The sequence below is a fragment of the Nipponia nippon genome, unplaced genomic scaffold (genome assembly GCF_047370975.1).
Source record: "Nipponia nippon isolate SJK-2023a ecotype South Korea unplaced genomic scaffold, ASM4737097v1 scaffold_3, whole genome shotgun sequence".
Taxonomy (NCBI): domain Eukaryota; kingdom Metazoa; phylum Chordata; class Aves; order Pelecaniformes; family Threskiornithidae; genus Nipponia; species Nipponia nippon.
In genome coordinates this window covers 104,023,503-104,051,139 of record NW_028262347.1, presented here as the reverse complement: position 1 = coordinate 104,051,139, position 27,637 = coordinate 104,023,503, and the positions used below count along the sequence as shown (strand labels likewise).

The 27,637-nt window shown below is 39.9% G+C and overlaps 1 protein-coding gene across 2 annotated transcripts; it reads left to right on the top strand.

Annotated features, from left to right (window-relative positions):
- Positions 1-26,376, top strand: HELLS (helicase, lymphoid specific). 2 transcript variants are annotated; one of them, XM_087766839.1, is made up of 23 exons: positions 1-67; positions 484-606; positions 1,547-1,668; positions 5,217-5,339; positions 6,706-6,765; positions 7,266-7,302; positions 7,396-7,460; positions 7,945-7,986; positions 8,765-8,989; positions 10,420-10,602; positions 10,860-11,003; positions 11,602-11,798; positions 12,490-12,586; positions 13,541-13,702; positions 14,209-14,351; positions 15,931-16,069; positions 17,508-17,591; positions 17,692-17,811; positions 19,432-19,548; positions 20,495-20,654; positions 23,800-23,896; positions 24,113-24,189; positions 25,818-26,376. In XM_087766839.1, exons 3-23 carry the CDS (start codon positions 1,564-1,566, stop codon positions 25,913-25,915), a joined length of 2,475 nt encoding a protein of 824 aa, XP_087622965.1. In that variant the 5' UTR covers positions 1-67; positions 484-606; positions 1,547-1,563; the 3' UTR covers positions 25,916-26,376. The 2 variants fall into 2 exon arrangements, with proteins under 2 accessions (XP_087622965.1, XP_087622964.1); XM_087766838.1 differs by lacking the exons at positions 1-67; positions 484-606 and adding an exon at positions 1,255-1,453.
- Positions 26,377-27,637: the final 1,261 nt, after the last annotated feature.

The window sequence follows — 27,637 nt, the reverse complement described above, 5'->3', positions numbered from 1 at the left end:
ACTGGTGTTGAGAGCCACTTAAGCCACCATCACATTCCAGCTTGGACGCATTTCAGTTATCATCTAGGTGATTATTCTACTCTAACGATATAGTTTGGAAAGCACTTTAGGTCTCACAGAATGAAAGGTGCCTTAGAAAATAAAGTTTTTCTTTGTTTATTCACTGTGATGTCTTGAGAATAGTTGCAAGTGAAACAGAAGCTTGAAAAATGCTGCATTCGATTGCCACAATGCCAATAAAATAACTTTATTAGGGGTTAATAACATTCCTCCCTGCTAACGTTCCCTCACATCGGTGCAGAACCATCTCGAGTTAGCCTCCAAACTATGGCTTGCAAAACAGAATCACTTTTCCATAAACCACGTTACAGCATCCAGAATCAGCCTCTAAGGCTTTGGGAATGAGAAGAATGCCATCCACCTCAGTTATTACTGGACTTGTTTGTTCTTCTGCTTCTTCGTTCCTCCCCTCTCCCTTCCCAGGTCTCTTTTTAGAACCAGGAGCTCTGGTCCGCATCTGCGTGGAGCGAGTTTGAAATAGTGATCCATTTGACAGGTGGAAGAAATTACTAGCACGGCATTTTTTTATGGATCTGAGGTGATGAGGTAAGCCCGAAGTTATTTTGGCAGCTTGCGTTATTGTGTTCGAACACTAGAAATATTTAATGCAGACATGTTTCGGGAAAGAGGTTTTTCCGTCGGCTGAGGGAAGCACCGCTCCCGTTCGGGTTTTAAGCGTTCCCCTGCCCTCTCGAGGCACAAACGGGAACTGCTCAAGCAAACACGTAGCGCCTGCACTAACGGGGACCTTCAGCCCTTGCTATGTCCGTGCTCCCACGGGGATCCAGAGACGCGCACCCGTGCCGCTCCTGCTGGCAGAGGGACGCAGGACGATGGAGCCCGGGCCGCTTCATTACGCCGTGCCCGCCCGGCGGCGGGCGGTGCGGGCCGGCGGCTGCCTCCGGCCGGGCTGCACAGCGCAGGGCGGGAAGCAGGCGCTCCCTGAAGCGCCACCGCCGGCACGGCCGAGGCCCCGCGGGACCAGGGCTCCCTGCGGCGTGTGCAGCCCCCGCGCTGGGCAGGGAGGCCCGACAGCGCTTCAGCCCTGGGGCCCGAGGCGGGGCGGGGCGCCGCCCGGGGTGAGGGCGGGGCGGCGCGGCGGGCAGGGCAGCGGATGGACGCCCAAGCGTGCGCGTCGCCTGCCAGGAGCCAAGATGGCCCCTGGGCGGGGGGCGGGGCGAGCGGCCTCGCGAGAGCGCCTCCGCTTCTCGCGCGTCTTGGGCAGCGCGCGGTTTTTGGTCTCGCGAGGCGGGCGGGCGGCGCGCGGCGAGGCAGTGAGCGCGGGACTTTGGCGGGGCGCGCGGGACGGTGGTGGCTGCGCGTGCCGCACCGGCTGCCGCCCAACGGCCGCGGCGCGCGGCCATGCCGGCCCAGAACACGGCGAGCAGCGGCGGTGAGGGCGCGGGGCGGCGGCGGGCGGGCTGGGCTGGGCTGGGCTGGGCCGGGCCGGGCCGGGCACCCGTGGGTAACCGTGCGCTCCTTGCAGAACCGCTGGGAGCGGAGATGGGGGAGCAGGCGGAGGCGGCGGTGATCACGCCGGCCATGCTGAAGGAGGAGGAGCAGCTGGAGGCGGCGGGGCTGGAGAAGGAGCGGCAGATGCTGGAGAAGGTGAGGGGCGGCCCGGGGGCGGCCGGGCCCCGCACGGCAGCTGGGGCTGCCCTGCGGCGGGGGGTTCCCCCGGGCGGTTGGGTTTGCCCGGGCCCGAGCGCCGCGCCCCCGCGGCGCTGGTCCGCTCGGCCGTGGCTTGTGGGCCGGGGCCGCGCGTCTGCAGCTCCTTTGATTTCAAAACAAACAAACGTGAGAGGTTCTGAAAGTTCCGGGCGGCGGCTGTGATTCACGGGCGCCTTTGATCAACCGCCGGAGGCTTCTTTTTTTTTATTTTGAAGGCTAACGGTGGACTCTTGCAGTCAGCAAGAAGCTTACTGCATTTTATACTCATTTAAGTTTGCAATGAGAAGATTGTACCTCTTTACTTCTGTCATTCCGAGCCTAGAAATGTAAGATTATCGTGCCTTTAAAGTAAGGTGATTTCAGAAAGGGTAGTAAGTTCACATTCTTCTGAATTTCTGTCTGAAATATTAAAGGCAAGATCTTTTTGTTTGTGTTTTCTGTATGTGTACATAACGCTTCTTTTCCTCTTTTTGCTCCTTACATTATTAAAGATAGCCATGAAACAAACGACCTGATTAGAGCTCTGCAGGACACCTCTATAAATACCATTTATCCTTTCCAGAAATAAGCCCGGTTATGCGTTTCTTTTGGTAGCAGGTATAGTTTAGCCAGCTGCTGTCACTGGCAGCTCATTCTCTTTGCAGTGGTGTTTGAAGCCCGCCACTGAACTGCATCAAGGAAGCAGCCTAACTTTAAAAGCCTAGCCAAAAAGGATCGAGTTTATGCCAGTCGCTTTGCTGGTCTGCTCTCCTGCACTTCCCTGCACGCAGTTGTGCAGGCACCCCTAAGTTGTGGGGAGCAGGAGCTGCTTGAGCTGGCATTGCTGCCAGGAGAAATGTACATGTAATCATCTTGAGAGTTGATGTTTGGTTTATGTACTTGTGTTAGCTTATGTTGCAGGAAATGTAGAATGCTTCAAGGAAATGATACATCCCCAACACAAATGACATAATCACTACTACATTTCACTTCTCTCTTACTGTGAATGCTTTCAAATGTTGATATTAAGCAATCTGTTTTGGAGAGAAAACATGATGTTGAAAACCTATGCTGATATAAATTATTAAGGTATCAGAATGCTATATAAGGTATTGTATTTCAGGATAAGGAAATATAAGTTTTAAAGAACTCTTCTCTTAAATGCTTTTTTGGGAATTGTATTCTAAAGAACTAATGCTATTACTCAAAATACTTGAGAAATCAATGTTTGGGTTTTTCCGTCTTTCAAAGTGCTCTCATTTTCCCCTTTTCTGTTAATTGCGCAGCTTGGTATTCAGCCCACATGAGACTGATGCCTTAAAAATTGAAGCATTATTCTAAGGGCATAAAAATACAATTTCTAAGGCCTGGAACTAATTTTAGTTACTCTTTTCACTAAGGAAAGTTGTGATTTATAAAGGTATGTTTTTAGGCTGCAGCATTTTGTGATACTGTAGTTAGAAAATAATACTTTATTCTCCCAGAAGTCTCATAATCTTCTTTCTTGCAAACAATAAGTCATGACAGAGCCTGTCTGAACTCTTCAGGTGTTCTTTGATCAGACTTGGAACTAAAAATTTGGAGGCAATGCTTTTGGAGAGTACAGAGGAAACCCCTGTAGAGCAAATTATCTCATTGCACAGGAAGTATTGAGAAAAGGACTTAGAATTTAATTCCTTTCACAACCAACCACTTCTGTAACAATTCTATAATGTGATAGGGCTGCGTTTTTTCTGTGTTCTCTCCATTTCTTGAGAATCCACAGAGCTTACCTCTAACAAGGGTATCCCTCCATTGTCATGTGTGCTTCTGTCATGCTTTCTCTGTGCAATCTGGGGCCAGTCAGACCAAGGGAAATTATTTGTGTTGTTAAACCCAGGCTTACCGACATCTTGGGGGCAGTTGATGTTCTTGAAGCTTCTGGGGTTTTTATGCTTGTCACTTCAGCAAACCCCCTGCCAGGTGATTTGTACAGCAGTTCAACAAGAGTCACTTGTTCTTTCTGTGGGCTGATGGCAAAATACCACTATACAAATATATAAGAATGTAGAGTGATGAAAGAATGGCAATTTTTTCACCTTTTCAGTAAAAAAGGGACACCCCCCCTGCCCCCCCCCTCCCCCGTTGTTAGGCTTGAAGATTGAGTCAAAGGACAGTGGAGAAATCATGAGTTCAATGCTGTTCATCACCTTTGAGGTTTTTTTTTCCTTGAAATTTTCGCAGTTGGTCAAGGCAAGAGTTCTTCAGATTGACCAGTTAATGGAAGGATGCTATGTTCGCTCCAATAAAAAGTGAGCAATAGCAATTTGCTAATGAAGTAGTTTAGTTTTAATTATATTCTCTCTTGGCATTGCCATCAAGGGTTGATCTTTCTGAGCTCAGGTACTTTTCATCTGAATGAAAAAACCTGGATTGAGGAGAGCAGAAGCGAATGAAAACTGAGAATCATAAGAAGGCAACTTCTTTCCCCAAAGTACTTGTCGAGGTCGATCTTCCTCTCAAAGAATACGGTGATAGACTGTTTGGAAAATAAAGCTGTGAGTTTTGGGAGAGAGAAACATGCTTCCCTGTTTCTGTGTCACGCAGTTTGTCCCAGGATTCAGCTAATATCCTTTTTCCCTGCCTGTTCATCTGTTTAGTTTCAGAAGATTGCCTTGCTTTTCTGTCTCAGCGTGCCCTTCCCCCAGTGTTTCTTCTGGAGGCAATTGCATAGATAAGCATCTTGTAAAGCTCTGCATCTTGGCTTTCTGGGGTTTCTCTTGGAGATGCTAATTTTACCTTTTTACTTGTTTGGTATCTCAATCTAACAGGCAGTGTTAGATGAATGCAGAGGGGTGAATGCTTTTTTACTTTTTGAGGAGTCTTGATCTGAGTTTTAAAGAGTAATTTGCAAACTTCTAAATGCACAGCCTTGACTAATTCAACAGAAGTTACTTTTAAAAGCATGTGTGGATTTTGTAAGCAAAGCAAGCAGAAGTTACTGTTTTCACACTGGGAATTGACTTGACCTCTGTAAATTAGGCATGATGGTTTTTTAGCTGTCTGACTATCTTGTTCATAATGAAAAACTGTACCTTTGTGCAAATGGCATGTGGAGGAGTCCTAACTAATCCTTGGGAAACTGCTGAATTTTGCCAGGTAGGGTTGGTTTTTTCCTCCCAAATTTTGCAGGCTGCAAATAAACTTAAGTTTAACTTTGCTCTAAATCTATAAATAGGAGTTGGGACACCTTTGAGCCCTGAATGCCTTGTGCTACTGCACTGGAAGCATGTGTGTTGCAGAGCTCTGTTTACATATGCAAGTGAATGCAACCCTCAGTTACTTTGATCTTACAGCACTTCATAGGTACGTGTGAGTCCGTACACTTGCGAATTGTAATGTATAATGACTACAAGGGAAAGGTTTTGTGTGTGTGAGACAATTGTAGTTATCCTGTAACCCTTCATTATATTAAAAGCATTAACTGAAGCATCTATAAATACTTGATATCTCTTTGTGTTGGCCAGGCTCGCACTTCTTGGGACAGGGAGTCAAGTGAAATGCGCTATAAGAGGCTTCAACATTTGCTTGAAAAAAGCAACATCTATTCCAAATTCTTGCTAACCAAAATGGAACAGCAGCAACTGGAGGTAGGTGTATTGTCTAAAGTGGGGATTCTCAAGATGGGCTGCCATCTGTTTGGGTTTTTTTTTTGCCATCCAGCTGTTTGAACTGAAGTAAAAATGCTGTTAAGATTGCAGTAATAACATGAAAATCTACTGGAACTACTGCCCAGGAATGAAGTGGTGTTTTACATAGTTTTCAGAATTTGTTCAACAAATTAATAGATAAATCAGACTGGAAAGAGCATGAATCATAATTTGAAATCACAGTGTAAAGGTGCACTGATATCTTTAGAATTCTTCTGTTGTCCTGAGTGCTAGGAAAAGAAAATAAATATTTTAAATAAGAAACAAAGTTTAAGGGAGCTAAAAAACCTGGGGGGAGGATAGAAGATGCAAAGAATTGACAAGTAGGAAGTTGTGCACCCTATTTATGTTAATTACTGAAGGCTGAGGATGAGGTGTGTCTTCAGGATGCTAATGCAGGCCTCTCTCAAACAGACTTCTAAATTACAGTGATTTGAGGCCATGGTGTTCCCAAACAAGAGCTGCCATAAAATGATTTGATGTATTTTCTTTTTTTTAATCCATGGGCTGCTGAGTTCATATCTAGCTTTATCTTGACTTCCTTAACTGTACTGTTATGGACAATCTTGTAAAAGTTTATGCTTGAGGGAGAGGGAGAATCTTAGGAAAAGATTCAGGGCAACAATGTTCTCAGAAAAGTGACACTGTCAGACTGCAGGAACCTCCTTCTAAAATACTTTTCTAGTTTAACTGTCAGCTCGAATTCATGGTTACTGCATTGATAGAATGTGTGTTTCAGTACTAAGTCTTGCTCCATCTGATAAATACTGAAGTCTTTTTTTTCCAGGGTCCTTTTGCTTTCAGCAAGTAGAAATAGTAGATGGAATGAAAATCTTAAATTCTTCAAGACATGAAAGCAGTTCTTCCTTAAAGGCATTGTAGGCTACTAACATTGCTTTCTGTTTTGCAACGAACACAAGTGGTAATACATAGAAGTTAAAGGGGGGCTGCATACATGGAAAACTTACTGCAATAGATGTGATCTTAAGGAGTTTGCGATTGGGAATATGTTGGAGTCTTTCTGAATTACTGTATTTAAGTGTTTAAAAGTATTCACTGACAAGCAATTCAGAGCAGTTGCACTTTCTTGTCCATGTTTTGCTTTATCATTATTACCATTATTGCATTTATCAACTATGTCAGAATAGAGGCTTTTAGTGAGATTGCAAAAACAAAGCCTGTAGAGTACACAGAACTCTACATTACCAATGTAATCTGTGCTTGTTATCACTTCTGTAACGGATAGTTCTCTTCTGGATGTTATTGAAAGATAAGAAATGTGTGTGTGGTTTGGGGTTTTTTTTAGGAACAGAGGAGGAAGGAGAAGTTAGAAAAAAAGAGAGAGATGATGTTAAAATCTGCCAAGGTAAGATTAACTAGCTATTTTATGCAACTTTCTGAATAAAGGTCTGACAAATTACGATGTAAATTTTGATCAAGGTAGGTAAACTACTAACATTGTCAGTTAGATTAGCCAGTATTTGACTTGCAAGATCTATCTAGTATACCATATTGATTTTTTAACCATAATAAGACTGTTTAAAAGTGCTTAAAAATTGCATACCATGACAGTCATTTTAAGGAGATGTTTCTGACTAATTTATACTAAAGAAAATGGTTTGAATTTGTCTTGAGGAAGTTTTTAGTTTTAGCAATGATTGTTTATTCAGCCAAGATGCTGAATAAGTAATAAAAAAAGATAAGCAGGAACTTTTTTTTGCTGTATTTTTAGAAACTGCTTAATAGTAAAAGTGTTTCAAGAAGCTTTCAAAGGCAATGGTTTGAGGCTGATTATGTCTTTTTATCTGTGTCATGATAGTTAGAGATGCATAAGATGATGAACTTCTTCCTATGTTTATTTTCTAGGGTCAAAATCCAGTTGATGGCAAAGAGGAGAAATCAGGTAATGTATTAGGCTTTGCCTTTTGTCAGTACTGGTGTGTTTAGTTTTTTTTAATGTTTGATGTGTTGTATAAACTCAAATGTTATCTTATAGGTGCAAAAAAGAAGAGAGCGAGAGAAGATGGGACATACAACATCTCAGAAATTATGTCTAAAGAGGTAGGCCATAACTATAAATAGGCTTGTCTGGATTTTTGTCGCACAAATTTTAACTGGTGAGGCAATCGCTGTATGACATCTGCATTTTAGAGCAATGCATTCTCTACATTGCCATCAGAGATTACCAACCAACGGCCAACAGTAGTCTGTCTGTAACATATGACTCATCCAACAAAGATCTATGTAACAAGCAGTGTTGTCAGACCTGTAGAATTCAGATGTCTTTTTTTTTTTTTTTAAGTCTTTGGGGAGGCCAGCTGTGATGAGACTACATTGCCAGTTGAATTTTCAGTTACCCTTTGTAATTAGAATGCATTCTCTGGTGTGTGGCCTTGTTTAGAGTCACTTGTATGATTAATGATGTTGTATGGAAAGCTTTTTAAAGTATGTCCAGATTCTTCAATTAAAAGATCTCATGAAATACAAATTGTAGTAGCCTTTAAGTTTGAGAAGTGTATAAGCATAGTTTTTTCTTTGTTTCCAGGAAATATTATCGGTGGCAAAAAAAAGTAAAGTGGAAAATCAGGTACGTTGGCACATGTTATTGCAGTTTAAGTGTGTTAAGCCCAAAGGGAGGGAGGGCTTTTTATACTTTATAGCATATCTTTAAACATCTCTCTGCTAGATATTAAAGTCCTGAATTAGAAGATTAAAAAAGTTGTGCAAGTGAATGCATATAAATACTTATTTTCAGAAATCTGAGATGAAAACTTCTAATTGATTTTTTTTTTAACATGGAATTTGAATGTATTTATACTTTATAGAATGCCTGTAGTTTCAAAAATAAAGGAAATGGGAATCTACTAAGAAGTATTTGTGCTGGTGTATAAGACCTTAAGGCATAGTCATTTTTAAGCATTCAAGCATGGAGATAACAGGTGTGGTCTCTTCCGCTTCTGTTGTAGTTTAAAAGCTACACGCACAGTATGAATTTCTTTATGTTTTCTAGAATCCACTTACAGAAGGGAGATAGCTGCATTAAATGCCAGCTGCTGTGAGGAAGATTTTAAGTCTGCATGCTTTTATGGGTAGAAAATTACAAGCCCAATCACTTCAGTAGCTATCACTGCTCTTCAGTTCTAAAGTAAAGAATGCATATAAGGCATTGAAATTTTGCATGTTGACCTGTACCTACGTAGTAATATTAATCATAAAAATGAATTATACTCTTGAGTTGACAGTTACTCAAAATAAGTATTTGTCAGGAGGTAGCTTACTTCACTGCACATTAAGACTGGTGTAAACTGGGCAAAAGTATGTCTTAGCTGGGCTTTGATGTGCATTCCTTGAACTTCCCTCTGTAGGATGAAAGCTCTTCTGACAACCTGTGTCCAGAAGACCTGCAGAAAAATGGAGACTCAAATAGCGTCATTAAGGATAGGTTGTGTCAAGCTGTACGACACAGTGCCAAGCAATTCCTTGATCCAGTACGGAAATTTAATGGACAACCAGTGCCTTTTCAGCAGCCAAAGATTTTTACTGGAGGTGTGATGAGGTGGTACCAAGTGGAAGGCATGGAGTGGCTAAGGGTATGGAGCGATTGTTGAAATTCAGTATGTTGCTCACGGGAAACAGAGAAATGGAGGGGACAAGACAGTAGAAGTCTGTCATCATAGTTGGTGCAGGGAAGGTGAAGAAGAGAGAGACAGTTCTTTATGATTTCTCATGATACAAGAATCTGATGTTATCATAAGTTGTCAAGCAGCAGATAGAACGTTTCAGCGTGGGGAGGATATTTGTAAATGTTTCTTTAGACTTTCTGGTTGGTGTTCTCCATCTTCCATTTTTCCATCTGTTTTCTTGTTCAACTCAAAACAGAAGGACTAAGCATACTACTAAGGGACAGTCTTACTATTTTTCTCTCTCAAGGGCTTGAATACCTACCCCATAGGCCTTTAAAGACCCACTACCTTGCAGGCCTGACAGATGTTTTCCATTCTCTGCATCTTGGAATCTAACTAGTAATATTAACATAGCGTTTTAAAAATGTTTTGCCTTTAGCCTTTGAAATAAAAAACTAAAGAAACTTGCCATAAGAATTGCCTGCTTACATATTTAACTTGTACCCATTTTTGCTTGCAAGCCAAATTAGAACAACTTTGCTTTTTAATTATGAGAGCCAGACAGAACCAATTTTCATTCTGCTACTGATCTCATATTTCCTTTAGTTTTTTTTTCTTTTTTTCTTCCCTACAAGCCTATATATCTTGTTTTAACAGGCTTAGGCTGGTCTCACAAGTGGGTGCCACTAAACTCACTCACTTTGTTCTGTCACTGGGAAGTGCGTAGGGAAGACAGGCCTGCTCTGGGAGGGGAAGAACAGCTTCCTTGAGCCCTCAGTTGTCATAACCTTCTTTATGAATCTTTCTGAATAGTAGACGGAGTAGCCAAAGAACACTTTTGTGTCTGTCTTTCTATTCTTTTGTGAGAGGTCGCTCTGTCACTTGCCAGAACAGGCAGTGTCTGCGCAAAGAACTTCTGCTGGACCAGCTGACTGTTGGTCAGGAATTGCACCTTTTTCCTATGGTGAATTAGCTGTGCCTATGGAAGCTACTTGAACAGATAAAACTGAAACATCAGCACAACAACTTGGTCTTTTAGAAGGGGGGCTAAGGGAATTCTTTAGAGCTGGGATGAGTAAAAATTTGGGTAGTGTGAGCTGTACTTGCAGTTGAAGTGCTTTTTGATATAACACTAATTTACATCCTTTCCTTCGATACTGTTCTGGTTTTTGCCTTCTGGTCAGGCACTTTATTAACTAGAAGCATGTACACCTATGTATGAATGTTTGGGGTTTACGGGATGGTTGTATTGATTTTCATCATGGAGAAACGTTATTCGTCTGATACAAAATGTGCCTAGTAGAGAGCTTCTACAGGTGTTACATTCCTAAAGATGTCTATTGTTCTTAAGTTGTGTTGGCTATTTTGCATTTAAATTTCTTTTTCTGTGCATGCAGATGCTTTGGGAAAATGGTATCAATGGCATTTTAGCTGATGAAATGGGGTTGGGGAAGACAATCCAGTGTATTGCAACAATAGCACTGATGGTGGAGCGAGGAGTCCCCGGTCCATTCTTAGTATGTGGTCCTTTGTCTACTCTTCCAAATTGGATGTCTGAATTCAAGAGGTTTACTCCAGAGGTAAAAGAAATGAAGATTTTTCTTTTTCTTTCTAAGGTTAAAAGAACAAATTATTTAATTCTTGTTCTAATTATTTGCCTTGAAACTTTCTCTATGGAGAGCATTAGTTTAATTGTAGTTGTTTATGTGGTTACTACACACTGTGCCATGACTTGCTATGCACTTACAGCCTTCTTGTGACAGAGCTAAGTATCTACTATCTTCTGTTTAGGTTTAAATGAGCTTAGTTCACCTGACTTGTAAACCTCTTTTTTCAGATTCCACTAATGCTCTATCATGGAGCTCAGCAGGAACGTCGTAAACTGGTTCGTAAAATTCATGGGCGACAAGGATCACTGCAAATCCATCCTGTGGTCATTACTTCCTTTGAAATAGCAATGCGAGACAGAAATGCCCTGCAGGTATCAAAGTTCTCCTGAAAGCCCTAGGACTGGTGGAATGCTTCATCACTAATAGCAATGCTTTTGAATATAGTAAAAAAAAAAAAAACAACCCGCATGCTGCCTGTACAATGAGTGTCATACTGTAGCATTTATATTGGCATTCACTTCTGTTTCCTTGGTAGCAGTGGCTCTGGAATTTTATGCTTAAGAAGTTCTTCAAACAGAACACTATCCAAAAAGTGAAGTAAGCAGATAGTTACAGCATACCTACTCTTTTCATTACCTCTCTGTAGGTGATGGTGAGGGGGACTTGGAGTAAAACTATGCGTAGTGTATAAATATCATGGTTAACATCATAATGGTGTTTTCAGCAAGATGAGTTTCTTGTAGAAGTTTTATTGTAATCACGCGAGCTTTCTAAATGCGGTCACCATGAAGCACATGTATGGCATTAACTGTTTGGACTCAGCTCTTCTAGTCTGGCAAAGTGAGAAACAACAGTAAAAAGAATCTTTGTAATGGGCAGCATGAGTCAGTCTTATTAGTGCTGCTTATTTCATCTGGCACATGTTTTGATGGAGTAAAGCTAAGATTTTTCTGAAATATCTTTTTGTAGCACTGCTTCTGGAAATACCTGATAGTAGATGAAGGTCACAGGATTAAAAATATGAACTGCCGCCTTATCAGAGAATTGAAACGATTTAATGCGGACAATAAACTCCTGTTGACTGGTACTCCCCTGCAAAACAACTTGGCAGAGCTTTGGTCCTTGCTTAACTTCCTGTTGCCAGACGTGTTTGATGATTTGAAAAGGTAGGTTGCGATCTGATGGTGAAAACTATTCCCGTTTGTTCTGTTTAGGCATTATTATGTCTCTTTAATTATTAAACTTGCATCAGCATGTGAAGAGCTATTTTATGGTATGGTTGTAATTTGGTATGATTATTTGGTGGTAAATGCTTTGAAATGTGTCTTGCCTTCACACTTAGTTGTTTCAGAAAGTAAGGAAGTAATTGTCAGCTCTGTGGGTAGTGGAAACTCAATTCTGAGCTAAGACATGAGCATTTGGGGGGAGAGATGTTTGTCTAATCGTAAGTGCCTGGTGCTGCTTGAGATTCTCTGAGGTGCTGGAGAAAGCTGTGTGAGGCTGGCAGACATGGGACCCATGGGGAGATGGATCCTTTTCTGAAGCAGTAGGGTGGAAGCACATTGCCAAAACAGTCTAGACTAATTTTGGAAAAAGTTACAGAGTAGATAAAATATAATAGATCATAGTGAATATTCCAACTAATACAAGTATTTTTAGCAATCACTTAAAACTTTAAGCATCTGAATTGACAGGTATATTTCACAAATACCTCCTGTTCACCCCCTGTTTAAGATGGATGTTAGCACTTTGTTTTTCTTAAATTGCAGGATAAGAGAAGAATAGTGTACTTAAAAAATGAAGAATAATAGCTATGAAGTAAGCTATTCCTCTTTTTTTTTTTCTTTGTTTTTATAGCTTTGAATCCTGGTTTGATATTACCAGCATTACAGAAACTGCCGAAGATATTATTGCTAAAGAAAGGGAGCAAAACATCCTGCATATGCTGCATCAGGTTTTCACTTACTCTTTGTGTTGGTTTTTTTATTTCTAACATTGACCGTTACTATGATGTATGTCAAAATCTTGTTTGTGGAGCTGAATTCTGGGCCTGAGGCTTTTATTGTGCCACTCCTTGACTTCCTTAGACTTGCTGGGTTTTTTCCAATCTTTACAGCACTTATAAATGTTGAAAGGAACAATATACCTCTTTGATAATGACTCATTTTTGTTCTTGGAACTGAATTGAGTTTAGTCAAGCTTAATTGCAGTTCCTTTCTTCTGTTTGCCAAAAGATTTAATTGGTATATTTATTTTGTTGAAAGATAACTTTGAGGGAATTTATGTAACTTTTAGGTGTTGAACAGAATACCTTTTGACAAATTAGTTGTATAATGTGCCTGTCTTCAAAACAAAGCTAACACTCAAAACTTTTTTTTTTTAAGGGGGTGTGTGGAAGTAAATGCTTACAGAATTATCATTTTGCCATCAAAAGCTGATGGTGAGAGATATAAATTGTATCTTCTAGATATAATTGTCAATGACAATTTATTATTTGTTATTTTGGGCTTTCCTGGAATAACTTGATTTAAGAAATATAACAATCAGAATGAGCTGTTTCATAATAAAATTACTTTCAGTTACTTAAAATTATTTGAAAGGTCTGTAATGTAGTTACTACTGCACCCTTATTAAACCCTTCAAAATTTTTCAAATGTCAAGGGATGTGTTGTTTGTATTACTAGCAAAAAGTTTTGGAGTAGGCATCCATATTAAAATATGAAATGTGAAACTCTGCAAATTAACTCCCTTGCTTTAAATTGTCAAAATAGCATTATATCAGTAGACCTGTTTGTGTGTTGTGGTTTTGGGTTTGTGTTTTTGGTTTTTGGTGGTTTTTGTTTTTTTTTTTTAAACTAGCCATGTTGAGAGCTTTGAGTAACTGTAACACATCTGATCAACATTTCAGATTCTGACACCTTTCTTACTGAGAAGACTGAAATCCGATGTTGCTCTTGAGGTTCCTCCTAAACGAGAAGTTGTGGTATATGCACCACTGGCAAAGAAGCAAGACACTTTCTATACTGCTATTGTAAATCGCACCATTAGGAAACTGCTTGGAAATAATGAGGTATCTACTGATACGGATGTTAGAAATGTGCTTTCTGTTAATGGTTTGTAGGCAAGAACACATCGGTATTGCTTCGTTACCATTGTAACTGAACGCACTTTTTGCTTAAATTTTTAGTCTGGTCCTTTTGTTATCTATTTCAATGGCAGTTATTGTGGCTGGCCTCAGTGGGCACAGAACTAATACAATATGAGTGTAAATATGTTCTTGATTACTTGTAGCTTGGGGGAAAAAGAAGACAGTTTTCATAGTGTTGACAGTTTCTGCTGTAAAGGTACTAATGCAGCTTTTAAAAATCAAGGAGAAGCTTTCAAAATCTACACTTATAGACCTGTAAAATTTGGGCTGCATTTTCTACTTACTTAGCAAAACTTACAGCTGGTGAGTTTAAGTATTGCATGATGCATAGCACTGAGACCTCTTCAGTATTGAGAATTCTTGGGTCAGCATAGGCCTTTGAATCTGAAGCTATCTGCTGTTGATGGCAATGTTACAATTTCCCACAGGAAGAAGTAGTTGAGTTGAGCCCTACAGGCCGACCAAAACGCCGCAGTCGAAAACTGGTTGATTATTGTGAAGAACATAATGGTTCACCTGATGACTTGGAAAAATTGATCAGCAAAATGCAAGAGGAAGTAGAAAAAGAGAGGTGCCTGCCCTAAAAGATTAATTGTTTTTTATTATACTGAATATCTCCCTCTTAGTTTGTTTCCAGAGCTTTGCTTATTCAAATTGATCAAGAAGAATGTGATTTCATAATTCACTATCCTTTTTAGCTTTATGATTTGTTTTTTTGCTTTTACATAATATTCGCTGGGCCATGATAGCAATGATTAGGTTGTACCATCATTCACTGACTCATTAGAGTTTGTAGTTAACTACAAGACATTTACTCCTAGACTTGTGGCCTTTGCAGGATCTAGTGATAAAATTGCTTCTTGAGTCCCTGTTTTCATTAGTCGCAGTCTAGGTAGGTCCTGTGACGATAGTGCTATTGATAATCCGCAAAGAGCTAAAATGGTCTAGTGTGAAATGTAATTCCTTTGGGCCATCAGAACATTTTGTTAGTGAAGAACTGTGGTTTCACCAAAGACTCAAGGTCTAAGGTGGTGTTGGGTGCCAGCCAGGGAAGAACTGCTTCCTCTTAGTTATTTGGTAGTTGAAATTTCATTGTAATATCTTAGGTCCTGGCTAAAGCTAGCAATGAGGACAAAGAGCTGAAGAGCTTGGTTTGTTGCTAGGTTTTGCAGGCTTTGCAAGGTTCAGGTAAACCTTTTGTCTCCAATGTCCAATTACATTCACAGGTGTATCTTTCATTGGCTCAAAGACAGGACAAGGGATAGTGCTGGTGTGCTAACTACACTTAACTCCTAGGTTTTTGTGGAATTATTCAGGAATACTTGAAGCAAAGTTTGGGCTCGAGATTGGAGAAAAGGGAGGAGGAGTTTCCTTGCTAAATTTTGTAAACTATGTAGGCTTAAGCTGGGGCCTGGAACCCAAATGGCCAGCATGGTTATTGCTGTTTTGGTGATTAAGATCAGAGTTGAGGTTCAAGACTGAGGGAGCTGAGGAATCGTGTTCCTTCCTCGGTTTGGCAAGGTCTGTTGGTGGCTCTAAATTGGTTGGAAGTCCTTTGGGCATAAGGAAAACCAGGTTAGTCTTCAGGGTTTAAATTTATTTATTTTGCTAGCTTTTTATTGTAGTCCAGCGTACTTTGCAAGAACAGACACACATATATATGTTTGTATTAGTTTTATGGTATGCATGGATCCCTTTTGTTGGAGACGGTACTTAAATGTGGAAGAGCTAAATGGCTGTTTTCGTTGTGAGTCCTGCAATGTGTATGTGTGGCAGAGAGCTGATTTTGGAACAGGTTATGTATTGTTCCATGGGAGATCTGACCATTTGTTCTAGAGAGGGCTTGCTTCTGTTCCCTTTTCTGATGGGTGACTTGCACGAGTTTTTTTTCTGCCTCTGATTACTACTGACTGCCCTTTTGTATTTTAAACCAATAATGGCAAACCCTTGCACCTTCAATGCCAAGTGTGGCACTAAAAGAAGTTTTGTCTGGTAATAGCCTTACTAACTATGAGGGAATCTGAGGACACTTGACACAGCATGTGAATCCATTGCTTGATTTTGGGTTTATTATTTTGTTTTTCTCTTCAGTATCTGTAACATAATAAGGTGACACTTTCTGTACTAATAAGATGACGTATCTTTTCAAGGCCAGTGGTAGAAGTGAGTATTCCCATGGATTCAGAGGTGAACCTTAAACTGCAGAATATTATGATGTTACTGAGGAAATGTTGTAATCACCCCTATCTTATTGAATATCCATTGGACCCTGCTACACAACAATTCAAGGTACATATTTTAAAAGGATTATGAGAAAAATTATTCCAGGCATTAAAAAGCAATAGACTGTGAGCTGACAGCAGTAAAAAATGACCTTTTCAATGTATTTGGCATATGCCTCCCCATTGAATTCCAGCAGTGTACTGAATCATTATTTGAAGCTTCCTGCAGTAGCAGTTGCAGAGACCAGTTCAGCCTCTGTGCGCAATTAGCCTTTGCATAGCGATGCCGTAGTGTTCTTCATTATGGCAACGCTCATCTGCTGGGAGCAAAGTTACTGAATTCAAACAGTAGCTGGGTTCCGTTGACTCAGGGTGTTTTAGGATCTGCCTCAAGTTCTCCTCACAAAGGTTAATTTTCAAAACAAAAATGCTGACCTTGGTTAACTGCTCATGACATACATTGTACACGCGGCAGGAGGTGTGGTGGTAACTTTTAAGTGTGAGGTGTTGAAGGGCTGAACCAAGTACAACAGAGTTGTCTGCTCAGAGAATACAGCATCCTTTCTCCTCCTCAAAAGGGAAAAAATCCAAATTGTATCACAAAGGCCAGCTGGTAGTTTAATTGCACAAAGCAGTTGGCAATATAGGAAAGTATGAAGTAATTTGAATTGAAAAAATCTTGAACAACTGGAAGTCACTTGCACATTTTAAGTGTAGGTTTGTGGACGTGTGTAGTCATGTTTCCTGTTCAGTGAGTGATAACAGATTCAGCTGCACTCGGGAGCAAGCTGTTGAAGTTTATCAATGTAAAGTCAGTGCATAAAAAGCAGATAGCCCTGTCTGGGTGATGAGGGGAAATTAGTTAATGTGTAGAAAACGAAGACTCTCTGACAGTTGACACCACTTGCAGGAGCTAGTACCGGCTCAGGAAAATGGATTAGGAATTATCGAGGTGCCTGCTGTATGGCTCAGACCTGAGAAGTTTCTACATCCCTGCTCTAGGCCCATAGCAAGAATTAGATCTAACAAACTCTCTTGAGCAAAAGAGGGGTCTAAGGTAGCAGTGTGATAACTTGTTCTGTGAACTTTTGTCACTTGGCTGATGCGTAGTAACTTGTTCAGCAGTGCTTCGTTATATCCAGTAGGTGGAAGCCTTGTGCATTAGTTACAAGCTGGGAAAGAAACAGCAGTGCTTTTCCGTGTTGAAAAATTAAAACCATCAGGGTTTCTTCCTCCAGAAAAGGGATGAAAACTAATTAGTCTTTTTAAAAATTATTTGGGCATATGAAATAGTGGGGTTTGATTTAGTTTCATCATGATTTAACTGATTCAATGTAGTTTGCTAAAATTAGTGTTGCTTCCAATCTTAGGGCTTTTAGTTAAAAAGATGGTACAAGCTTGTTTCTGTGAGAAGCTTTCAGACAGCTTTTGTTGGTGCTTATGAGTTGGGGAAACCTTTGGTATCCTTCCTTCCTAATATATGATCCCTTCTCCCTTGTTCCAAGGTTGATGAAGACCTAGTAAAGAATTCAGGCAAGTTTCTACTCTTGGACCGAATGCTTCCAGAACTGAAAAAGAGAGGACATAAGGTAAAGCTAATGATTGGGGGGGGCGGGGGGGCGGCGCACGGGGCATAGTTGTCGCCTTATGACCAAAAAATGGCATTAAGGAATCTTCCTGGTTTTGTAGGTCTTGTTGTTCTCGCAAATGACTATGATGCTTGACATTTTGATGGATTACTGCTATCTGAGAGACTTCAAATTTAGTCGATTGGATGGCTCTATGTCCTACTCGGACAGAGAAGAAAATGTAAGTAGATGTACATGCCCTTTGAGCCTGTTAGCAAATTCTGCTTGTTCCTGTGACACTGGAATATGATTTTGCACAGCATTTAGCCTTTAATAGGCAGAAGGCATCTATGGTGAAAACTGACATCCTTGCTGCTGCTTTAATATTCGCAGCTCAGAAATACTGAAGCAATGAAATGTGTTACTAGCCAATATCTTGGGATATGCCTAGAATGATGAGTGCTCACGTACTCTGTTGCCCAAATGTGAAGTATGTAATATATCTAGATTGGGGCAGATGCTAATCCCAGTTTTACCCCTGCACGTATTGTTTCCTAGCACCCAGGATGTGATGCCAGCATCTATGGGAACGTACTGCAAGTCTAAAGCCAAATAAAGTAGATTTCCAAGAAATGAGTTTTTGTACCTAGTGGGACACCTGTAACTTCACCCTGAAATTGCACATGGATTTGTTGCAGCATAATCCTTTGTTCTCGCATGCTGGTAATGGTTTCAGATAACCACAGATTGCCTTACTACTGAGGTATATATTTATCCTGAAGAGCAGCCATGCAGGGCGGTTCTGGAAAACCACCTCTCTGAGGGTTTGCAGAGATGTAAAAGAGCAAGACACATATGCAGGAAGCACACAGGATGTATCTAGGGGATGTGCTGCAATTGCCATCTGTTCTCCAAAGTATGCACTAGTGTTTATGAAGATAGGGAAAAACAGTGGCAGATGACAGATCTAGCTCAAATTGTGCTTCCCTTTGGCCCATTTTTTTTTTTCTTTGCTACAGTGTGGCTGAGGAAAACCAAACCCCTAAACACTTATATTATTACTGTTAGAGCTGATTCATAAAGAGGAAAGGCTAACTAGCAACAGGTCAGCAAACTATAGCGACTTCTATTAAGCTGGTAAAATTTTGTACTGCTGGCTTATGGGGAATTTTAAGAGTTGATTGTGTGTCTACCACAGTGTGGTATGGGTGCAGAATGAGAGAAATCTTCTAGGTCACCAGTCGAAGTTCAGCAAGGCTGTTCCCAGCTTTGTGATTTGCTGCTGCTGCTGCAGATGCTGATGTCCAGGAGAGCCCAGAGGATATGGGGCTTCCAGAGAGCTTGGGTAGCTGTCTCCACCTGGCAGTGGAATGATGGTTTCTTTTTCTCTGCTTTGATCAAAGTCCTGAAAATTACTATACGCTTCCAGTTTTCTACCAGCATGTGGGTGGTCAGACTAAGTAGACTACGTTTTGACTGGTATTGCAGACCTGGTAGGAAGAAGTAGGCATGTTTTTAGGCTCTGCCAGCTTGGACTGTGCTCACCATGCTCATCACTGGGTGGTAGGTTATGTGGAGTGAATGTGATTTGGACCATACCTATCTATAGTCATCTCCACTCTCTGTGTTAGACAGCTCATTGACTGGAACCATCAGATAAGAAAATACAGTTGCTTCACTTCTTGGTCTTGTCCTGTCCCAAATGCAAGCAATGTTTCTTAAAGTCTTAGTTTGGCCTCTGACAGTGTGTGGTATATTCTATCTGTGTTCATGTTTTTAAACACAGGTGTCTCAAAATAAAACATTAGCTATGTTGTCTTTGATCCATCTGCTGTTTTTTAATAGACAAATTCTCTTCCAGATGCGTCAGTTTAATACTGACCCTGAAGTCTTCCTGTTCTTAGTGAGTACAAGAGCTGGAGGCTTGGGCATTAACTTAACTGCGGCAGACACAGTTATCATATACGATAGTGACTGGGTATGTTGACAGATCGTTAACCTAGTGATATGTGTCGTAAAATGCTTTCTCTATTGCTGCTTTTGATAATCATTTACTAACCTATTATGGTATAGACCATTTCTGTAACTTTAATGAGGTGTTACATGAAGATAACAGTAAGTAGTGTATGCAAACATGTTGTATATGAAATATGCAGACTCATTTGAAAAGTCCTAGCTTATCAAATACAACATTAGAGTTGGTTTCCAAAACTAGCCTGTTTGCCCCTGAGTTAAACCAAAAGGAGGAGGGGTTTTTCTGTTACTGTTGAAGATCCGTTTCCTTCTTTTGATCTAGTATTTGTCTGAACGTAGCCAGACCTTCCACAGGTTCCTTGTTTCCAACAGTTGCCATGTTAGTACCAGCCCCTTGAATTTCCTCCTGTGACTTGCCACATGTGTTTTAGCCAGCTAGGATTCTGCTGCTCCTGTGAGTCTGGAGGCTGGGAAGAAGAGAGGCATGGAAGGAAATGACTGAGGACCCCTGCATCTTCACTTTGTTTTAATAGACAGCTTTGCTGTTTGCATGACTATTCAGCTTCAGGAGAGCTAAAGCAGCTTCAGAAATGGCCGAAAACTTTTTAAATCCCTTTTCTTATCCCCCAGCAAACCCCCCCCCCCCCAAACCTATAACTAACACACTCAGCTGAATTTGTGACACAAAACATGTCCATCTATTGAAAACTGCAGGACATAGTGCAGGAGCAGTCCGAGCTAGTTGGGTTACTCTGGCTGTGCAGCTACAGCAGCGGAGCTTGTCATGGACGAGTTTAAGAGTAAAGAGATGTAGAGTTCTGTTATACCATGGCTGCCCTGCTTATTTCTTCCACTCTGACTCTTAGAGCTCACTATTGAAAATGCTGCCTGTGGTAAATCTCTTAAAAAAAGGTTAATGATGTAGCTAACTTGTTCCTTTATCTGCTCAGAACCCCCAGTCAGACTTGCAGGCCCAAGACAGGTGTCACAGAATTGGCCAGACAAAGCCGGTGGTTGTTTATCGTCTTGTGACAGCAAATACTATTGACCAGAAGATTGTGGAGAGAGCTGCTGCCAAGAGGAAGCTGGAGAAGCTGATTATCCACAAAAGTTAGTATCTTTCTCTTATGCCTTCCTGTAGCATGTGTTGCTTCTTTAAATCTCAGAGAGAACTCTTACTGCTCTGTTTTGTGGCTGCTTAGTATTTTTTTCTTAAATGCAAAAAGCTTTATCCTCCCAACAAGTGGCTATATAGTATTACTTTTCAAAATGCATTCTTAGACACTTTGTAGATAACTTCTGCAGCAAATTAAAGGAAAGCACTTGTAGTATTTCTGGAATCACCATGTTATGACTACTCTTTTACTAGTAGGTAAGGAAAAAAAGAAGGGTGATGGGACAGCAAGCCTACCTGGAAGAAATATAGGTAAAAACAGGCAATAAGAGTAGAGCTCTGGGCTTGTTGGCAGCTTGTCAGCAAGATGATGGTTTGTTCAACCCAAATGTTTTTGGACTTTTAGCATCAAAAATGCTAGGGGTAGATGACAAGTCCGAGTTGATTATCCTTTTAAAATCAAATGAAATGAACCAGAATATAAGTGGAAAAGCAAATAAAAACATTCTCGCTGCTTGCAGTAATCTATAAAAATTATTCATTTGGAGCAATATGCCTACCTAATGACATCTAGAGCAGTGTTCCATGATGTGAAGTTTTGCAATAGATTTTTCCAGTTGCACTGGCAAGCTTGCTTGAGTAGGGAGCATTCCTATTAAAATTGGTAAAAAGAGGAGAGACTATAGAAAGTTGGTTTCTGGGGGGGTTCCTACTAAACTTGGTTGAGACTGCAAATCCTAGAGCTGTAAAATCACTGTAAAATATTTCAGCATCCTGTTTGCATCTGTCATTCTGAATTTAAGAACAGTATAACCACAGTAAAATAGTCCTGTTTGAACAATTAACCAGTGCTGAATAAAACAATAGTCCTTGATTTTATGTGCAGAACAATGGTGATTCTTGTTGTGTTCTTGATTATATAGCTGGTCATAGAAAGTGGTTGGGTTGAAGTGTCTCTTTCAGGGGTAAATTTTCTTGTTTGGGTCCTGTAGGAATCCTGCTTTGCTTCTGTAGCTTATACTATTTGTGATATTTGGACAATTGCTCCCTATAGTGTGTTCGAAACACTAAGCTCACTTAAAAATACAATTATTGTAACTTGGTATGGGCTTCTAACAATACTTAGCCTTATATTAAATTTTAAAGGAGGTTAAGAACTTCTCATAGTAAATTAATGGGGGGGGGGGGGGGGGGGGAAGGCATTTTTTAGAGGGCATAAAGGGGCAGAAAGGCCACACCTGTAACTGTCTACTGCACAGTTTACTGCTTGTCAAGCCTAAGCTGTGGTTTACCTCTGCTTTTGGATGATGTTAGCTAATCTTTGTTAGATGCTTTCTTTATCCTAGCTTTAGCCTTTTCCTTTGTCATCTGTTTGCCACTGCAGTCTTGGTGTGACTACCAGGACTGCCGTCTGACTCTTTGTAGGCGTGTTAATGACAAATTTCAGTAAGAAAAATTTGGTTTTTAATGATTTGATTGTGGTCCAACCTGAAGTTAAAACCAAAGTAGCAAGATGAGCGCACAAAACAGAATGGGCTCTCTTAGTAGATGACTGCCATATACTAAAGTACCAATGGGAACTGGGAGTGGTTGTGCTGGAAGGAAGCAAAGTGTCAAGTTGGATCATGCCTTAAGTTTTGCAATAAGTTCAATATTTATCTTGGTAACTTGGTGAATCATATCTAAATCTTGCAGCTTAGGCAGGGGTGTCCCCTCCAGGAACCTTTGGATTCACTGTGTAGATGTAAAGGTGATGTAATGAATCCTGTAACTTTGAATATATAAAAAAGTGTTGTAACTTTGGAGGGGTGAACGAGGAAGGGATATCACAAAGCTTACTTAAGTCAGGCCTTTCAGTGGTGTCTAACCATGTAGGGTGTGTGCTGGAGCTTAAGAACTGGAATTTGTTGCAAAACAGAATGCTTTTTTGGCCTCAGCACCAGGTTACTCTTTCTGTCTTGTGCTTCTGTTTTATTGAAGAAAGTTGCCTAGGAAACTGTATGAGAACCAGCATGATTTTAGTTAAATTAGTAGATGTCAGACTAAGAGGAAGTGATGGGCATAAACTTCTATTTAAAGTGTTAAGTGCTTGATAGGGTTTCTCTGCACTATTATTGCAACCCAAGACCTGTACAGCACTAATTCAATGCCATGTATTTTGTGAAACTCTGAAAACTAAAAGGGAAAGATGGCATCACTAATAATGTATGACAGGACCTGGATCCTGTGTGTCCAGGAGATGTTAACAGGGGAGAGAATCCTATAGCTCAGACCCCTCTAGAACTTGCATCTGATCTGTGCTTCACAGAGAAACAGGCAGTCCTTGGAGGGAGATGGGAAAAGGTGTGGGGAGGACTGCTGAAACCAAGATATAGGAAAGAACAGCAGTGAGTGTGATGAAAGGGATCGATGAAGACTCATTAATAAAATGGGTACATGTGTTGATAAAAACTGAGGAGACTTGGCACAGAACAATAAGCCTTGCTAGTCTCCTTGAAATATGGAAGACTGAGCTTGACTTCATCCGTGGTCAGCTTTAGTTAAGTAAGAATCTTGTATAATTTTTTTGGATATTTGGGCTGACATCCAGATTTGTGTGTAGATAGGCGTTAGCATAGTCTCATCAAGAAACCAACCTGTCAGGTATATTGTTTTGTCATCTCTGTCTAGTCCATTAAACTGAGGGATGTTCTCTCTGCAAACCACATCTTTCACGTATTTCCTGTCTTGTGGTTAATACTGCTTACTTTGTCTCAACCAGCTTACAATACAAAGGGAACAAACTTCAGCATCCACCATCTAACTTTATTTACAATGTTTTTACTGTAAGTAGAACTAATGGCTTTTCTGCTCTGTGTGTGCGTGTGTGCATGTCGAATTGGTGTTTCAATCAGTTCTTCTGCATACTACAGCTAGAAGGTGAAAGGCCTGCATGTAAACTCTTTGTGTACCTCTGACTTTTTTCACCAGTTAGGCTATTAGCATAAGGTGCGTTTACCTGAGGGCTGAAACAATGAAACATAGCATTAGTTTTGATGTGCAAGAGTAATTTGTTTGATATGTGCATCCAGCATTGATTTAACAATTTACAGAATTTGTTCCTGTCTCTATGTACTTTCTTAAAATTTCTCATTTCTACAGATCAGTTTAAAGGTGGCAAATCTGGTCTAGCACAGTCAAAGAGCTGCCTGGACCCTCAGGAATTAATAGAATTGTTGAAATCCAGAGACTATGAGAGGTATGCAGATTTCATATTTTTCTTGGACCATGAGTTTGTAACTTGCAGCTTGCAAGCAGCTGTCAATAGCTTTCATGTCTTATGAAGTGGTATGTGGATCTTCATAGTGGAAAGAATGTCCTAGGGATTCTGCTATGTGGGAAAACTGACTTCTATGCAATACTAACTGTAACATGCTTTTATCTGTGTTAAGAGAGATTATTTCTTCTTCAACAGGGAGGTTAAAGGATCTAAAGAAAAAGTAATCAGTGATAAAGATCTAGAGTTACTCTTGGATAGAAGTGATCTTATTGGTAAGTCAGAGTTTTCACCTGTTTTTGTTTGGTGTTTTTTTTTTTTTTCTGTTCAACAGTAAATTCGTATTTTGTAAGAGGCTTTATATGTAGAAAGCTGCCATAGCTTCACTTTCCTACAGCTGTGTTATACATCTGAAGAAGGACCCTTTGGCCCGTTTGCTGACATTTCCAATAGGATTTGCTGAAGAAGAAAGAACTTAAACAAAAGTATTCCAGAAACCCATATTCATGCATAGTGTGCCCTGAGCATACTGTGAATGAAAAGCATAGATTAGGAGTTGTTCTGAAAAGCAACTTTCCCTGTAAGTTGCTGTAATTGATCAAAATAGAAATTATTCTCAGAAAAGATTTATTTCAGCAAACTTGCTTAAAAACGTATTTTGATACTATCATAATTCAAAATATAGTCTCACATTTTTTGGGGAAAAAAATTTGAGCTTTTCAGAGTTACCATGGCTTGTCAGTGGATCAAATATTTAAAAAAAAAAAAATATTTTTTGAGGTTGTCTGCAAATTCTAGTGCTTGACAAGGCCAAGACATAATAAAAAAAAAACCCCTTAAGCTTTCTGAGAAAGGAAAAAATTCTTGCCCAATTCATCTAAACAGTAGATTTAGTATGCTTTGTTTCCTTCAGCATCTTCAGGAGAGAGAAGCCTCAAAGCATAGATACAGGAAAAAATCAGTCATTACAGAATTTGGAAGTAAAAGTGATAGCTAGCCTTAAATAAGTGTCATATGTATAGTTTGAGTAAAATAACTGCCTTAGGAGAACTGTTGCTATACTTAAAAATTTTTTCCTAGATTGTCTAAAGAAATTGTTTTATAAAACTGCTTAGTCAGTTAACTGACTGCTGATACAGAAAATGATTCTGGATGCCCTGATAGTATGGTCTATCTCTATCTTTACAAGTTCAGGCTGTGAAATAATCTGATTTCTGCTTGCATGTTGGAAAAGGTGCCATTTATTTTGTTATTAATATGCATCATATTTATAATGGTTGCTTTTTTTCCTTGGCTATACTAAGCAAAATTAGTATATTAAAATTATCAAAAAATGTTTATACAAAGATATTAGTCTAGCATTATGTACTGAATATTTACTACAGCTAATTGCAGTTAATGCTTTAGAAACTGAAATGGCACCTGCTACCCCTGTAAGCCATAATTATTAAATTTGATATAAAGACAATACTTTTTCATTAGCTTTATATTCACTGGAAGGGCAACATAGTGATTGCAAGTGCTAGGAAAACAAGATGTAGGTCTTTGAATATTGCTTAGCAGAGTCGTACCTTTCTGTGTTTCTCCTAGTAACGTCACTAAATAGGTTTACTGCATTCTGTTTTCTTCTCAGGAAAATGAGACTAGTTCAGGCAGATTTTAAAACTGTTTATCTCTATTCAGATTTAACCAGAGGTGCTGGAATTTTTCTTGTTTTGTTAAAGTACATGACATATTTTCAAGCACAAACTTTAGTAGCAAACTGTTGATGAAGGGAGCAAAATGTTTTTATTGACTTGCTTTCCAAATGCAAACAAAAATACATACAACTTTTATGTCTGCAATAGTAAGGTTGCAGACACTTCAGCTGTTATTGTTGATCTTTGTTTTGTTTTAATCCTAGATCAAATGAAGACCTCTGAAAAAATGAAAAAGGAAAAAATGGGTGTCTTCAAGGTTCTAGAAGAATCGTCAGATTCCAATGCAGAATGTGTGTTTTAATGTGCAAATGTGGCCTGTAGTCTTACAGGAGAAACGTATGACTGACCTAAGATCTTCCAGAGATGTCACTTACACGTACTGATCCTTTACACTGACTTTCTTTAAGGCCTTGTTCAAATCCCTTGTGTTCTTTCAGTGAATTTTAACATGTTCTACAGTATATAATGCAGGTGATAGTTTCATGTTGTAGCTTTGGTAGGCTCTCATAAAGAATTAAGAAAATGAGCATGTTTCACATCTGCAGCTAGCTCTTGTGATCAGTGGTAAAAACTGGCAAATTTGTTTGAAAAAAAAAAAAAAGCTTCCTGTGGAAGTCCTGCACCACTTTTTTTAATATGGTGTCAATTATGGTTTTATTTAGAAGGGAGAGAACATGTGCCTTTGTTACAGCCAATTGTGTAGCTTCTGTTTTTAACTTCTGTGAGTATTTTGATTAAATAAATGTCTGGTTTGTCCCAAAAGTGTACGGTTTTTAGCATAGCTTCTTAAATAAGCAAAGTGTATGTTGTGTCCATTAATTGACTCTTTCCCTACTCAAAAAACAAAACAAAAAACCCAAAACAACCCCACAAAACAGGCAGCTTGAATGAGCCCCAAAACCCCAGAGTTTTTCTGGTGCAGACATTATTTCTGTATTGACTGGCTTGTCAGCTTGCACAGCTAAGGTGCCTGTTTGAAGCACGTGGAGGGAGCTAAGGGTAAGTGCAGAATGTCTCTGTGGGTGTGTGGGTGACCGAGGAGTACTTTCTGGGAAGGGAGGGTTTGAGACTACAGTGGAGCAGAAAAGACACGTGAAGGATATTATTTGCATATGTAGCCTGTAAGAGCCAGCTGTAAGCAATGATTTTCAACTTGGGCATCAGGTGGCTTTTAAACTTTCAATTCTGGTTTGTGAAAATGTCATCTATGTGCAATTAGAAGCTGCAGTCATGGAATTGCAGCTGGAGCTGTCACAGTTGCAGTTGTGCTAGTTATGCCAAGGCATAGGTAACTTGGAATAAAATAAAATCCTACCTAATGTATCAGACTTTGGAAACTAGTTTCCAGTCACTTTATGATCATTCTTACTCTCCATAGAGAGTAATGTTAGCCTGATTTAGAGAAAGTTATTTTATATTGGTGAGAGATGTTTATCCTTACCTCTATAAGGGAACAAATAAATCTTTTAATGAGTAGGCTGGCTTTGACCTTTGCCTATTGAAAGCCCTGTCTTGTTTCTAATTGGAGACAAAAGTTTCTAAGTTTTCTGCTCAGTTACTTATTAGCCTTTATTAATGCAAAGTCCAACACATGCTGTCTCCATGTGGTACTTATATTTGCTGGGTTTCTATGCTAGTCTCCTTCGTGCATTGTTTTATGTTTATTGTTTATTTATAGCAAAGACCTACTACAAGATTTAAGAGTAAATGATGTATCTACAAAAGTATCTAAGTGGAATAATTGTAAAAGTTTTAATAACTGACATAACTGCTTCCACACGGGCTTGCCTAACTTCTGAAGACTGATTTACGCTGCTCAGCCTGCACAGCTACCTGAATGTCACTGCAGAGCAATATGGTGGAAAATAAAAATGAACAAGAGTTTCTATCCCATAGCCAGCACAGCTAGGACTTAATAATAATGTAATAATAATTGTTGCCTTCCTAAAAATGCATAAACTGGCACTAATACTAATGGTAGCATTAGTGAAAAGTGGTCGCTGTTTAGCAATGTGTGGAGCTT